Source organism: Anneissia japonica, unplaced genomic scaffold, assembly GCF_011630105.1.
Source record: "Anneissia japonica isolate Jap-2015-1 unplaced genomic scaffold, ASM1163010v1 scaffold6524_len355483_cov145, whole genome shotgun sequence".
Taxonomy (NCBI): Eukaryota; Metazoa; Echinodermata; class Crinoidea; order Comatulida; family Comatulidae; genus Anneissia; species Anneissia japonica.
Window position 1 is genome coordinate 86940 of NW_022722980.1, and position 16782 is coordinate 103721.

At 34.1% G+C, this 16782-nt stretch overlaps 1 protein-coding gene across 1 annotated transcript in view; it reads right to left on the bottom strand.

The window, feature by feature from the left end:
• Positions 1-8796: 8796 nt before the first annotated feature.
• The window catches only part of LOC117112034 (aromatic-L-amino-acid decarboxylase-like), an 8369-nt gene continuing 383 nt past the window's right edge, over positions 8797-16782 (bottom strand). Inside the window, exons 2-3 of the mRNA XM_033255078.1 lie at positions 15004-15105; positions 8797-10119 (exon numbers count right to left, since the gene is read on the bottom strand). Of these exons, the coding sequence (XP_033110969.1) occupies positions 9931-10119; positions 15004-15105 (291 nt within the window). The 3' untranslated portion in view covers positions 8797-9930. The remainder of the gene's footprint in view (positions 10120-15003; positions 15106-16782) is intronic.

Below are 16782 nucleotides of genomic sequence, written 5' to 3' on the forward strand. Positions count from 1 at the left end.
GAATTATCTATTTTTGTTTTGCTACCCTTTTGATCGTACAGATTATCCTGAATACAATTCATGTCTCCTCCAACAATAATATATTGCGTGTCGCAACATTTTTGGATGTGCTTTTGGAGAATTCTAAAAAATGAACTCCGTGATTTACTGTCATTCGGCGCATAGACATTTACTAAAGTATATTGAGTACCACAGACTTCGATATTTAAAATAATAAATCTACCTGAGCTATCAATTTCTTGATTTAAGCATTTGTAGTCTAGATCTTTTCTAAAAAGAATAGATACCCCTCTGCTAAAGGAGGTGCCAAAACTATGGTACGCATCTCCCTCCCATATACAATTATTTATATTTGTAAGATTTTTAGTAAAATGCGTCTCTTGGACAAGGAAGATGTCTACCTTGTTGTCTTTTACCCAATTAAAAATCTCATTTTGTTTTTGCTTGACTCTTAAAGTTTAAAGTTAAACAATGCAGACCTTTGGGTTTATTTTTACCCATGCTTTTTAAATTATAGGATTGTTAAAAATACAATATGGAAGACACGGAAGTAAGTATACTTGCGTAATGTAGGCTTATAACAATATATCTTTACGTTGACTTGCTTCTTACGCGCTTCCTTTTCTTTTTGCGTTTCTGTACAGGACTTGGTGTGGTAATTAGTTTTCCGGTCTCGATTTGAGCACCTTTGTCATTTTCTGCATCATATCCATTTCCTGGTTTCTGTTGAGTTGGTTTAATGAAGGTGGTGATTCGTGTTTGGACGTTATCATGCTTGCAAGGGTTGTCGGAGGTGACGTCGTTTGTTGTTTCAACATTATCTATTCCGCTGGGAACGTTGTCTTCGTCACAGCTGTTTACCACATCGCTCTCGCTATCGTCGCTTCCGAAACTCCATTTCTGGTCATTGTCATTTCCCTTCTCAACAATGCTCTTCCACATTTTCTGGATGAATTTTTCTCCAGGTGTCTGTCGAAAGAGCGTATCACACCTGCGCTCATCACTAGCGGTGTTTTCGGAGAATTCCTTATCATTTGTAATGTCTGAATTACAAGCTAGAGGCGAGGAGATCTTACTATTACCTGTTCCTCTAATATCTTGCGGTTCTTCCTTACAAAACTTGGCGGTATGGCCCTCTTTACCGCATCTGTGGCAGACAAACGGCGTCCTGTTTGGACATGTGTTGAGTTTATGGCCAACTTCATTACAGTGGAAGCATCTGTTTATGTCTATCTGGTCTTTGTGGAACAGCCTAGCTCGAAAACCGTTAATCATTGTAAAGCGCGGTAGACTACCTTTGAAGTTTTCCACTATAACAGCATAAATAGCAGAAAAGTTCTCCATTGTTTTGGAAATTCAGTATTGTTTCAGTAACGGCAATTTTCTACCTTATAATTATTGTTCATGATACAGTACCACAAAATATTTCTCTCTTTGGACTTAATTTACTGAAGGGACACTATATCGACTAATTGCTGGTTTTGTGTGCTCGGCCCAATAGTGAGTCTCAATCAGTGGATGGGTGTGCGCGGCCTGACCTTCATTGGTTAAAAAGTATGCATTCAGAAGTTGTGATTTTCGACGTTACTTTTCATTGTTTTGTAAACTTTGCTTACCTTGTACTGTACGTACAGATTATACTGTAGATAGGTTTTATCACGATTTTTAACATTGTGTTCAAATGTTACTGGTGTAACGTTTACATTTGTTTTGTTTCGCTTTGGATACGTTTTAATCACACCAAAATACTCATGGAACTTGTTGGACCGCGTCTTAAAGACCAGGGAATATATGCAGAGCCGTAGATAGAGAGCGTTTGGCCAACTGTTTCACGAGATTCGATATACGCGCGTGTGATTTGGTGGATCGCAATCACATGACTTACACCGGCCATGTTGTCACCAAAACAAAACATTAAAGCTATACGCGCGCATGCGCCTGGGCTGTTTGGTAACGACATGGCGACCATGCGCCAAGTTGGCCAAACTCCCTCTATCTACGGCTCTGGATATATGGAGAATTGAGCGCCCTCTATAGTTTGGAAAGAGTGATAGAGGACAGCATATAGACCAAACAGCATATAGAGAGAGCAGCTTAGCTCAGTCGGCTAATTTGGTGGTAGCTACTGTGTGACGTGCGCTGAACCGTGGAGATCACTATGTCCCCGGTTCAATTCCCATCGCTGCCTCTCCTTATGATTCAGCTAGAGGACTGAAATACAAGTTACATAGCGCACCGTCTTCCGGATGAGACGTTTAAGCCGTTGGTCCCGTGTGCATTTATGGCCCATGTGCACGTTAAAGAACACAGTACACTTTTCGGAAAAGAGTAGGGGATTGTCTCCCGGTGTACTGTCCAATCACCACCAGAAGGACCCCACTGGAAATAAGTCTTCTTCGAGACTTTCGTGGGCTATCCTTGGTGTTTACACCGAATAAATCCAAACGCACGTGTCGCCCTCCTTGCTCAAACGCCTTCATTTTCCTGGGTAAGATCCTAGCCTAGCGCGGTCAAAGCAGTTTAATGTTCTGTGTTTTGGTTAAATGTAAACGAAATTTAACGTATTGCCCGAATACCAATAACCATCCTTACAAAATCGTGTGAATGGAAGTTCGAAATGAGTTACAGATCCTCTTGAAACCGCGGCGAAATGTAGGGTACGCCACACCGGTTTCTCACGATTTAATACCTGAATACCTTGGATGTGATGCTTTTTTTCGGAGTTTCTCTACTCAAACTGATTATTCGAGACAGTTGCCTAGACGCAGGGTTCCCGGAACGCCGCCCTCAGCGTCGTGTGCAAAGAACAACTCAGAGTCGAAGTGGAACGTGAATTTCGATATGGTTTCGTAGTCAGATTTTCGAGAAAAACTTCAGCTACCCGTATTTCTCGACTGAGACGTCAATGGGAGCTGTAATTTGTATGGCAAGGAGATAGTGCTACCCTTAATTCGTATTTAGGGAATTTACGCCTACAAACCATGTAGTTATTAATATTTTGGTTACAATAGAAAAATTTTATTTTTTGGTGACGTCATACTCACGCTATAGTTAGCATGCATACTAAGCTAGATTACGTCACCATTTCCAGGTAAGGAAAACTTTCCCGGCGTGCTTTTTTCATGGATAAACAAACACCACATGGATGCCTTGCCTAGCTAGGGCTACAAGAGCCGCAAAGTTAGCATATAATACTATTAAACAAGGTACGTCTGCAACTAAAATATTCTTAGGCCCTAGTTATTTTTTTTTCTTATTTTAATTTATTTTTTTCGAAAGTGTACTTTCTATCACATATAATTGCACTGTCCACTTAGGCCTAGGGCTAGCCATATTATGTTTCATCGTCCTCCGCTATACGCAGTATATCAGTAGGCTAGCAGACGTTTGCTAGGCAACAGAACGTGATTGCACCTTCCTTCCAAGGTGTTAATGTAAATTTGCATATTGTTAGCTAACCAGCTGAGTGTATTCCTTTGTGAAAATGAGTACCGCGGTGTTCTCATTTTCACAAAGCATTTGCATCCCCTCCTGAAAAGAGGGAACTTTGAAATAATTATTATTATCCATATCTTCGCTAATTAATCACCGTAATTGAGCTTATGCATGGAGGGAGCACTTAAAATGTACAATAATCATTTCACTACCCGACAAACTCCGAACTTTATTCATGCATTATATAAATAGTTTCATCTTGTTGTACTCTAACATCACTGGGGCATGGTAACAACCAACTGGCAGACCATTTCCGGTCACACATTACTCTCCATAACGCAGCACCCCTAGTTCCGTGTCCTCTGGTCTAGACTATTTCTACTGGCACCTAATTATTATAACAATTACTGTTCAGGTATGCCGACCAGCAATGTAATGGGGTTTGCATGGTAAAAGCATTGTGAACACATCAGTTCATCTACAAGCACTGTTTGAAGATGAAAATTCAGACATCATACTTATCACGGAATCCTGGCCGTTGCCATGAACTTCAACTTTAGTTTCACCAACCCAAGTGCACAAGAAATCAAGTTTATATCGTGTGTGAACAGTGTGAATGTTAAGCAGTTGGTTATTTTTTTTGCATACGTAAAAGCAATAATTATCTGTTCATTTTAGATCATGTATATTCGAACAAAGATAAGGTTCTTACAGATGTTGCCTGGCATCATGGGTAGTGACCATGAAGGTATTTTATTTTATATGTGTCTTAGTCTGTGTAAGCCAATTTTATTTTACAAAGATGAATGTCATTGAATTTGCTCAAGTTTTAGCTTCTACCGACTGGTCATATGATGACAGTGATGATGTTAATAACGTTAATGATGTTAGGTGGTATGACTTTAAATTAAAGCTTGTCAATATTTTCGGCCGATTTATTCATTCTTAAGAGAAAGACCAACTCAAATACTTAGGTTGATTAGCAATAAGAACAGGTTGCATATGAAAATCCGTAGGTCAAAATCCGTTGGCAAGTGGAACAGATATCAGACTTGTAGAAATCAACTAAAAGCTGCTACACGTAAGTCATACTTAAGGTTGCTTTGAAAAATGGCAAAAAGCTCTAACGATCATTGAAAATCGTTTTTGTCTTTCGTTCATTGCTCAAAAGGAATGCCTTCTTTTTGTCTCATTTACTATCGGGGGTAGAATTGTGAGAGATACTCAACAAATTGCTAATTAGTTTAGTAAGTTATTTTTAACATATTTTTTTTTCAGTTGATGGTGTGCCTAACGATGCACAACAAACTGAAAAAGCTACTAATGAGATTAGCCCTCTTTCACCTACTATAACTAATGCACAAACAGTTTTAAAAATGATCAATAAGTTGAAATTTGGCATCAACTTGTCCTGATGGCATAACGTCCACCATGCTTAAGCTAACTGCAATTTATGTATGTGAGTCTTTTCCCAATATATTCAATCTAAGCTTAAGGACTGGTGTGTGTCCTATAGATTGGACGGTAGCAAATATCGTGCCGATATTTAAGAAGGGAGACAAAGTATAACATAGGAAATTACAGGCCAATTTTCCTTTGCTTTGTGGTGGTAGGTAAACTTCTCGAAAACGTAGTAAAGAAGAACCTAAATCATTATATCGAGTGCAAGAACTTGGTATCACCTTGGCAACATGTATTCGCGTCTGGTAGATCAACTTATGAGTACAGTTACCCAACACTGGGTCACCATACTTGATGAAAGAAATCCACTGAGAATTGATGCTTTGTTTAAAGATTTTTCTAAAGAGTTCGATATCTTTATTCACAGAGTGTTACTTTGTAAAATTAGTGCATATGGTATATGGCTGTTCTCATTTCTTACCGACAGAAAGCAGACAGTTCGCTTCAGAAGATCTTCTTTTGAAGAGTTTACTGTTAATTCTGGTGTCCTTCAAGGATCGGTCTTTGGAACGTTAGTGTTTAACAGTTAAGTGTTAAACTTAATTACTATCAGTTTAGTTGTCCCCCAGTATGCAGACGATACTATGCTTAATATGGTTATCAGATCGCCAGAGGATAAATTGTTGCAACGTGTTATTAACAAGCTGTAGACTGGAAGTATATCTGGCAGTCTAAAGTAAAAAATACAGAAGAGAGAAAATTGGCAGAATTTAATTTTAAACTGTTGCACAGAACGATTCCAACGGGAAAACGTTTATTGCTCTGGAATATTGCCGATACAGAAATATGTTATTTATGTAACGAAGTAGAGGCCGAAGAACACTTGTTTTTCTCCTGTAAACGCTTTAAAGGGATTCTGGCAAAAATACAATACATTCTGCGAAATTTATTAAGAAATATACAAATATCGTATCAAATTATGTTAGGATCAACAGAATTAATGGATAATTATAATGTAAACAATCAGGTAATCACTGTTTTTGCAAGAAAATGAAAAAAGCGAAAATGTATTAATTGAATGAATGTATTGTCTGTTGTAGGATGATAAACTTGAAAGTGGTTTTATTTACAATGTTTTATATTTTGATTTTGAACATGCAGATTTAATTTCTTATTCTGAAATTCATTAGTATTATGTTCAGATTATATTTTTATTATTGAATAAATGTGGCTTTGCCAGAAAAGAGAGAAAACAAAGCTGCACTCGTAGTATAAGGTCAACTACACGAGGTTGAAAAATGAAAAATGTTTAGCTATGCACATTAGTAGGTCTGTGCGCTGTCAGTACTTACAATGTTGTGGAAATGTTATTCGTAAGGTTTTATCTGCTAGATATTTAGAAGTAACCATTACCAAACATGCTAAAATAACTACATCAAAAGTATTTACAATGAATGGTTTTATCTGCTGAATTGTACAGTGCACAGATAGTACTATCCAAAAAAAACATTACATCACACTTTTTAGACCAATCGTAGAGCATGGAATTCCGGGTTGGATTATATATGCCCAAAAAGGGTATAATACTTCTCTAGAGACTTGAGTATGACTTACGTGTAGCAGCTTTTAGTTAATTTCTACAAACCTGATATATCTAATGTTTGGTTAATACACGTCACACAGATCAGCTCTGATTTAGACACAGCTTTGCTCGAACCACAGCTCTAAAATTTTCTGCCGTTAACTTATCTCCACGACTCTGAAAGGAGGTTCCTGTGGATGTTAGAGACAACCTCCTGCATAGTCTAAATATTTTCAACTTTGACTCTTGGAATAATTTAACATACACTATTGAAAATGTCACTATAATAATTATGAATAATGAATTAAGTTACAATAATAATCTATAACATTAAATTCAATTTTAGTTTTCAAATCCATTCAGAAGATTCTTTACTTTTTTTTTTATTTTCATATTGCATTTAATAATTTTAGTTATTTTTTACACTTTTAATTTTTTAAAATCTTAACGTTAAAGCCTTTTTTAACCCTTTGCTTTTTTGCATGTTGTGCCTTCTGTTAATTTTTTATTTATTATTATTATACAAAAAATAATTTTATACAGTATTTTTATATATTTCAACCATTTTTTTAAATTTTTTATTTGATTTTATTTTAGCTGTGTATTATTTACCCACCCACCCCCAGCACGCACACACACACCTGTCTCTTATACACATCTTAGAATAGGCACAATGAATAGCCCTCTTTGTCATATTTAAGTTCATATATTTATATATAGAATTATATATATATATAGCTCACTGACTGTAAGGGTCCTTCACAATTATCAACATTTTCACAAGTGTACAAAGAGTACACTTTTTCATGACCCCCCTCCCCCTGAAAGTGTACAAGAAAAATGTTGATTTTTTTTTTTTGGCATCTCGGAACAGCCAGTTTAATAAATAAGTAAATTCAATACAAGACACATTAAATTGTACTATGTGTAAAACAATAAATTTATTTATCTCTGCAGTGGTTCTCATGGTAGCGGCTTATTTTAGCCTTAATGAGAGTCTCCCGACTATCAATGTGCTATAATTTAATTACAGTATACACAATATTTGTTTGTTATAATTTTGTTAACGCTCGCGGCTTTGATCATTCAATTTGGCATTGGCGCCTTATAAATTATTATTATTATTATAATTTTGGACAAATAAAACAATCTGAGTTGTGAGTTGAGTTGTGAGTTGAGTTGTGAGTTCAGGTCTGAGTTATTGTTGACTAATCCGTATGAAGTAGTGTACATTGCCACTACTAATAGTTAAATCTGTAGCAGGAGCACCTTTTGGTTCATAAACTTCCACTTGAATAGTATTGGGTACATTTTTATCTTTGACTGTTTGGTGGAGCATGCTTATTAAATGTGTTAAGGAGTGTTTGAGTAAGTCTGTGTCCGATCTAACATATCAAATATTGATAAAATTGGAATTTTGTTTATTGTTTAATGACAATAGGAAATTCAAAGATATTGCCGCTATACAACGAACATGGTCTTTGTAAGGGAACAAATGGGGGGGGGGGGCGGCAACACATACAGCGTTGGGAGACATTTTTAATTTGTTGTTAAAATTTTAAATGTTCTTTAAGTAACAGTTTATAGTGCCTTTATATTTCCTTTCGTTGTCTGTGCTGTTTAGTGAACTTTTGTAATCTAGTTTGGTGTTTCTTTCTTGTCTGTTGGTGCCTGTTAGTGAGAAATTTTAAGCTACCTGATTGGCTTACCGACGCCTCACGTTAACATTTCAAGTAAAATTATGCATATAAAACCTCTTTGCTTGTGTATCTTGGCGCCCTAAGTATAAATCTGGCCATATTTATTTGTAAACGTTCTAAAAGTTCAATATCATTTTTACCTCTAGACCAGGTTGAACAAGCATAATTAATTGAGGAAATACCAATAGCCTTCTATAGAATGTCCCGGTAGTAAACTTGGTTAAATTCATCTTGATTGTTTAGGATAGATTGAATATACCATATTATTGTATTACCTCAATTTATTACTTCATTGATGTGCTTGTGATCTGACAAATTTTCTTGATATTGTGCAGCCTAAATATGTGTATGTGTCAACCTCAATAATATTCTCTTCACCCAATTGCCATAGTCTTTTACCACTCACTCTCTTCCCCACAATTATTACATGTGATTTTTTATGATTAAACCTTAATTTATATTTATTACTAAAATCATTTGCAATGTCTAACATGCTCTGCAACTCATTAGCATCGTTTGCTAATAGTACAACATCATCGGCAAAAAATAGAGAGCGCATTTCCGTTTCATTAATGCAGACTCCACATTTGGCCGACCGAAGTAATTTTGCTAACTCATTAATGTATATTGAAAAGAGTATTGGTAACAAAACACGACCTTGCTTTACACCTTCTGTAACTTCGAAATAGTCAGTTTCAATTGACCCAAATTTAACGTTACTTTCAACCTTTTCGTATTAATTATTTAAAATTGACCATACCTTTCCTCTTATACCAACATTCCATGCATTCATACATAATGATTGTTAACGACAAACATTACAGTATATGAGATTAATATCTTCCGTTATCTCGAATAATTCAGCTTAATGTGAAAAAAAAGCAAGGAGCATGTTGTTCATGAATAACTACAAATATAACAACCCAAATTTTAGCTGCAGCAAGATTTAATTTACCGTACCTGTTAGATCTCACTAAATGTTAAAAGATTATTTCCTTATTATCGGCTGTATAACCAACTTTAAAACAAGTTGGCATAAAAATGTTTTGACAGTATAGTTTTCAAAAATCTTGAAGCTCCTCCATTTAAACATATGTTATACAATGTGCTAAATAAACTTTTCTTTGTAATTATTAGTTATTATTTATTTTGCTATTATAGATCTAAATTGTTAGTACAATCATGTTAGCAATATAATGCTATTATATTATTTACATTTTAAATAAGTGAACCAGGCTAACTTTTTCTATTACAGAAGGCTTAACTAGATTATTATATAATATACCGTGTAGCATAAATTTTCCATTTCCAAAAAAAAAAATCTAATAATAATCAATACTGGAGTTGACTAGAGGAGTTGTGGTTTACGGGTCTGTTGGTGACCGAGGCTTAACTTAATTGTGTTTTGCTTTTGAGTTTGACAAAACCAGATGAAAATATATTTTGGTGTACTAATTGAGACCAGGTCTTAAGTTAGAGCATACCATCTACAAATTCCAGGAAAAAAAAGCTAATTTTTGGATTTCATAATATGAATTATATTTGTTTGTGTCCAAGTTGATTTTGTTATTTAAAAGGTTTTTGAGTATGGTTTCAACACTATTTTTTTATAAATACTACTAGGTAAAATACTAAGAATATCTTCTTTTTTTTCCAAAAAACTGATTTAAAAGTAACTCATACGTCTTGTGCTGAATATATTAAGTGGCAAATCAATAATTATACTGTAACTTAAGATAAGAAATGCATGAATATAATTGAACAGTACATTTTTGCTGTGTATACGCTTACACCATCCAGCCAAGTGCCCACTTATTTACCCAAAGTGTCTGTGATTCCCTTAATAACCTCCCAAGCAAACTGCACATGTTTAGTCTCTGTGGACGCGGCGCAGATTGCAAACCTCAAGTGATAACGACCCTTCAGGTTTGACGGGCCCATATGTAGCTTACCACTCTCATTTATTGCCTTCAGTAACTCTTCATTCCGTTTATCTGGTCCCTATAAGAAAAAAAATGTTAATAATATAATTGAATATTAATTTAATGTTTTTGTTATCTCTTATCGATTTGCTTGTCTTTAAAAAATCGACTGTCATAAAAGAATGTTGCAATTTCACAAGAAAACAATTTGGTACGAAATGTAGAAAAATTAGGGTTTATTTTTTTTTTTTGCTATATTTTTAAAAATTTGGATATGTTGTAAAATACACATCACTAAATATAAAAAGTATGTGCGAAATTTGTTACATGCGCAAGGGGGGTAGCCAGCAAATTAAAGATGGCCGCCATTTTTTAAGATTGTATTACAGTACCAATAACTATATGTTTATGACATTAACAGATGCTAATATATTAAATATTCTTAAAAAAATTGACAATAAAAATTAAAATAAATTTTCACTTCAAATTTGCAAAATTAAAATTCAAAAAGGCCGCCATTTTAATTATTTTAGAAATTTTTTGCATCTCATTAATGCAAATAACCATTTAGTTAGTCTCGTAAAAACTAGCATTTGAAATGAAATATATTGCAAACAAGAATTTAGTTATCAGTTAAAAAATACACAGATGCAGGGTTGGTAAAATTCAAAATATACACCTATATTCAAATTAGCTTAAATATGCAAATTAGGGATGGTGAAAGAGCAAATATCGACAACCACTGGCAAGATACACATTTCTATTTGCTTTAATGCAACATTTTCTCGAAGTGTGACCGGAATTGTGACATTTGACCTACGACCATATTTTGCAGGATTTTAAAAATAGTGCAAAGAAAATAGATTTCCAGAAATGCAAACTAACATAAATATGCAAATTGAACATGGAGATGTTTAATGAAGAAGTTTAATGAAAATAATAACATTGACAGAAGATCATCTTGCTAGAAATGTAATACTGTTGCACATTAATGTTTTTGAGTCCATGTTGTTGTGTTGAGTTCGTGTTGAAGTGGTCCTTGACCATCAGCTAAATTTGACAATAATGCATATTATTAAAGTGTTGACCAGTGCAACTTATATGGATGTTGTCTGCATATATTACTAAATATATCTACATATGCAGTTGATAATTTCAGTCAAAATGATTACAGATTCCTGTTGGACATTTTTTGTCTGAAAGTTGTGAAGTCATTTGCATTATTTCTTAAGAATACTGTTGGATATTGTCTGACAGATTTTTTGTCAAAAGTCAAGGTCAAGTAATCAGTGAAAGAAGGAATCAATGTCACTGACAAAGAAAAATAGAATCAAGATTTCTATTATGAAGTTGATGGTCCAGAAAAATATATAGTGTGCTTCATCCAGATTAAATACCGAAACACTACTATTTTGTCAGTTTTTGTGGTTTTATTAGTTTCAAGTGAAGATTTACCTTCTAACTCAAAAATAGGCTCACAGTATAAGCGTGTGTCAATGAAAGGAGGTATCAAATAATATACCGTACCTCCTCGGGCTATGACATACTGTACTGTGTTTACTAATAAAGTATTCACATGGGTTTCGGTTATTATGAAATGTGTGGTGTTGTTTGTTTTTTGTATGACTTTGATACAGTAAAGGTACAGTTAATGACACATGACCCATCATGCACCTCCATAGAATTACAGGGTTACCCCCACTGGTATTACACTTTCAGCCATTTTAACTGCCCAATGGGGCATAGACACTAAAACTATAAATGTTATATTCTAAACGACTCGTCAAACACAATGTCTACTTGAATATCTTGTAATGCCAAAGTTAGGGAACATGGTTTTAAGTGAATTTTTTTCTCAAAATATCTTGTTAAAGAGTCAAATAGAAAATTATATCTGAATAATTTGAGACCAAACATAAATCTCTACAAACACTAGGCACGGAAATAAGGAAATCCCTTAAAATAAGGTCATTGGTCAAATTTCATTTCCAGTCACACTTTGAGAAAATGTTACATTAAAGCAAACAGAAATGTGTATGTTCTTAATAATTTAAAACAGAAAGCGAGTCTGTACAAACCATGGTTACCCAGATATGCTGTATTTCTATCCCTAATTTACATATTTGAGCTAATTTGCATGTCAACTGATGTGTAACTTCACCAAACTTGCCCACATCTGTTTATTTTGGTTATTATAATTATCTAATTAATTTATTCCATTTCAAAGGCTAGGTTTTATAGATTAATTAAATCATTAATTTTATACATTAAATATATGCTGAAAATAGCTAAAATATTTAAAATGGCGGCATTTTGAATTTCAATTTTGCAAATTTGAAAAGAAATATTATTTTTATTTTCATTGTCACTTATATGAAAGAACGTTTTATATATTAGCATCTTTTAATATCATAAACGTACAATTATTTGTAATAAAATGTTTGAAATGGCAGCCACTTTCAAATTGCTGGCTTCTGAACATTTATATCCCTGCCCAGCAGTACAGTTGCTGAAGCATAGCCAGCTGTGCAGTGGGGTGTTGCCCTGTAATTTCGAAGATATGCAAACATGTTCTCTTATACACATCTAGATGTGTATAAGAGACAGATATAATATACCGTGTAGCATAATGTTTCCAACCTTCTATAATCTATAGATCTTACTTCCGATGAGCACCAAATTGAAGGAGGAACGCAGTATAATTATATAATGTTGTTAATGTTTGAAAGTTTCAAATTAATCGGTCAAGTAGTTTTTGAGTTATGCTCCCGGAAGCACAAACACACCACAGACAGACACACATGCAGACGAAGCTCATAGCAATACCCTCTTAACCACTTAGGGGGTGAGGGTAATGAAGCCATGAATCTGAAAAATTAGAATATGGGACTAAAGGTATTTTTTAGAAGACTTGACTGACGAAAAAGTCTTAGGAATGATATAGAAAATAAAGAAGACATTTTGACATTGAAAATTAACAATACATTATCAAGAAGATAGCGACTAAAATGAGATTAAAAAAAGGGGTCCTTAGTCCTTGACCCAATCGGAATTTTCTGCACCAATACTTATCCCATCCAAAATCGGCATGGATAATTTATGGCGACAAAGTTTAGATTGGGAGAAAATTATGTTCAACAGATGTCTCATTCCTACAAATGCCAATGGTGTGTATTTTTGTAGATGAATATGAAAAGCATTTGGGGCATGTGTGTCCCAAATATTAGATATTAGATGACGGAAATTTTGATGTCTGTTTCGAGGCAGCAACATCTCTAGTCGTACCTTAAAAAGGACAAATAATGTCAAGACTCGAGTTGCAAGCACCAATTATTGCCACAAGACTATAATCGTGAAGACCAGGCTGGCATTTAAGAGGACGGTCTTTTTCACATACAATATCAAACTAGCATAAATCAGATGCCAGAACCGAAGCTACAAAGCATTATCACATAGAATTGGAAAGGTTCAGTGTGTAACAAGTCCATTACAGTGGACATATTTCTAAAGAACAGAACGACGTAGCTGCTGACGTCTCACGGTGTATATGTATAAATTGCAAACGGGACTTGAGTTTCTATATTAACCTGAAGCACACAGGGATAGATATGTTGCAGCAGGTTATTGCCAAACAGAGGTAGAAATTGATAAACGTGAATTGTGAGATGTATTTTTGGCCCTTTCCAGATAGGTATGCGGACTGCACGAAATTCTCCACTAGTAGAAGATTGGTTCGAGGGACAGGTTACGTATTGAGTTTTGTCTTTAATTTGCATACCAGAGAGACGACAGCCAAATGAAAATTGGACCTTTTCAACTGTTAAATTTGAAGAGTCAGAAAGACACCAGATAATTACTGTAAAAAATGTTTAAAGGAAAGATGAGCCAAAGCAAAGTGCTTTTTTTATTCATTAGAGTAGAGTGTAGAGCGAAACAGTGTGCAATAACGTACGCCATATCTCTCTACTCTGACAATGCGACAAGCACACAAGCAAAGTCATGACAAATTGGCAACAACCGTAGCTAAATCAGAAAAATAAAACTACTTGATACTAAAAGCCCACAGAATGGCAAAGAAAGTGAAGTGTAGATGTGTGGCATGTAGAGTAAGAAAGAAAAAAGTTGAAACCTAAAAAACTTGTTTATTGAGAGATTGGCTCCTTGAGGTTGGGAGACCAAACCGTTCACGCTGCGCCAAACTGCTTCAACATGTATGAATACAAATGCAGTGCATCTGAAAATAACAATTGGTTTTTCAGCGATTAATTTCTTACAAGTGAAGGTAGAAAAAGGTAGGGTTCTTTGCTAAAAGGGTATTCAGAAGTTATATTTAGTAATAATGGCACCCAGTTTATTGGGATTGAACAAGTGTTCAATCCCAATAAACTGTGAGGTACAACTTACGAATTTTGGCGCTGAAAGAGGAATTAAGTGGATATTTGTGACGCAAAAAGCCGACCTTAACAAAAAATAGTGCGCAGAGGCACTTAATCCATTATCGTTTTAGAATTATTTACTTTTCATCTGCTAACTTCGTCTCCATGTCATGAATAATATTTGTATGTTAGACATAATTAATCTGGATACGAACTTGAATAGCATGATAATCAATATATTATTGTATATTATGCTTATTTCAAAGTCTAAAATCTATTAGTATTTAGTAATTAGTAATAGCAGTACAGTAGTAATAGTCATCGTTGTAATAATAATAATAATAGTAATAATAATAACAATAACAATAACAATAATAATAATAATAATAATAATAATAATAAATACGTATAGTGTTAATAATAATAATAATAATAATAATAATAATAATAATAATAATAATAATAATAATAATAATAATAATAATAATAATAATAAATACGTATAGTGTTTATAGGAGCTGTCTGCCAGATGTCAATATTGGGTATTGCAGAGAATGAAGAAAAAAAGGTATATAGTGTATACGAACCTTTAACCTAAAGCTCACCAATCCCAAAACTACAGGGCTCACAATCTCAAAACGAGAATCCGACATAACCAGCGTCTCAAAATGGTGGGCTAACTGTACGTGCTGTAGTGAAGAAATATTTGGGTTATAAACATGTGACCATCCAATGAGTTACGCACCTGAGAGATAAACAATGGGATATTACCACCATCAGTATAAAATTTAAAAAAATAATTCTGTTAACACCAAATAAAAATTTGAGAGGTTTTAAGAACAAGCTTATATACAGGTAATTGAGGAAATAATTGTTTTAAATATATCTTTCCAAGTTTTCGTTAATGTGTGGTATACGTCAAATTATGTTGTACCTAATGAGTTTATAATTTAAATTTAAAATTAGGTTGATAAGTCTCATTTTAAATAAATGTAAGTTGTGTTTTACTTAATGTTTTAGCTGAATACGGTAAGTTAGTTTACTCCTACGAGAAAAAGGGCCGCCTTCATTGGGTTTTTGTGAGGGTGTAAGTACTAAATGGGTCCAGCTACATGCAGGAGGATGTCCAGAAAAAAGGCACTACTGTGTAAATGACATAAGTTTGAAAACTAACTCCTACTCCATGGTTTGAATGACGTGGAGAACTGTCTTTTGTCTTGTCATCTTTTGACATACTTTAAAGCCAAAAATAATGAACACCTCACACCTCCCCAAAAAAAAAAAAAAAGATGTGTATAAGAGACAGAAGTTTCTAAAAAATAAAAAATAAAAAAAATTAATGAAATAAAAAAAAAAATAAAAAAATCCAATAAAAAAAATACTGGTTATTTGCCAATATATTAGACCCCATTTAATGTTTATTGCCTATTCACTGTCCTACGAGGAAAATCCATTAAACAACAGGGGACTAAATAGACCAGTACCTCTTACTCTTCTCGAAAGATGTAACGTAATGTAATGTAGTTCGATTTACAAAGCGCTTTATCTCAAAGCCCTGTGGACTAGCTCGTACAGTATTAACTTTCTTCCCCATAAGGGTCTCTTTATGTCTGAACTACTGGGCAAACCGGTACCAGCTACTCTTGTCGTACTGGCTTCTTTAAAATGCACACTAGCAAAATTCGTACACCACTGGGCTTACGGTTTAAAACCCTTATCCGAGAAGGTTCGTTTAACCATGGCAACCATTGGCGAGTGAGCCATTCGAACCAGCGACGATATTATAGCCAAAGTTACGGCGTCTTAACCACTCAGCCAATTAACTCGATGTATATCTGAATAAATTCACAATGGATTTTAATGCTACTATTTAGGCTGAGCCTAACTGTTTTATTATAACAATTGGTACAAACATGTTTTAGCAGTGCAACTGCCATCTTCAAGGTAATAATGTTTGTAAGCACTTTAGAAGTATAGGACACTGAACTGAAGAGTATGAAAAAATGCATGAATAAAGATTAAATACATAAGATCCAGTTGGAGACGGAGTAGGCCTATTCATGTTTAAAGGAATTGAAGCATGCTTGAGAAGAAATGTATGAATAAAAGATGAGCAAAAGAACCAGAATGAATGAATGAATTAATAATATAATAGAGATAAACAATTAAAATCCACTGATTTTACTTGGATTAACAGAGATCAATGTGATACACCCATTTGACAACAAGATGAGATCGCGGAAGAGATGATGCTATTTTTATAATCATGATGTAATAATAATAATAATAATAATAATATCATTAATAATAAGAATAATAATAAGAATAATAAGACACACACACATATATATATATATATATATATA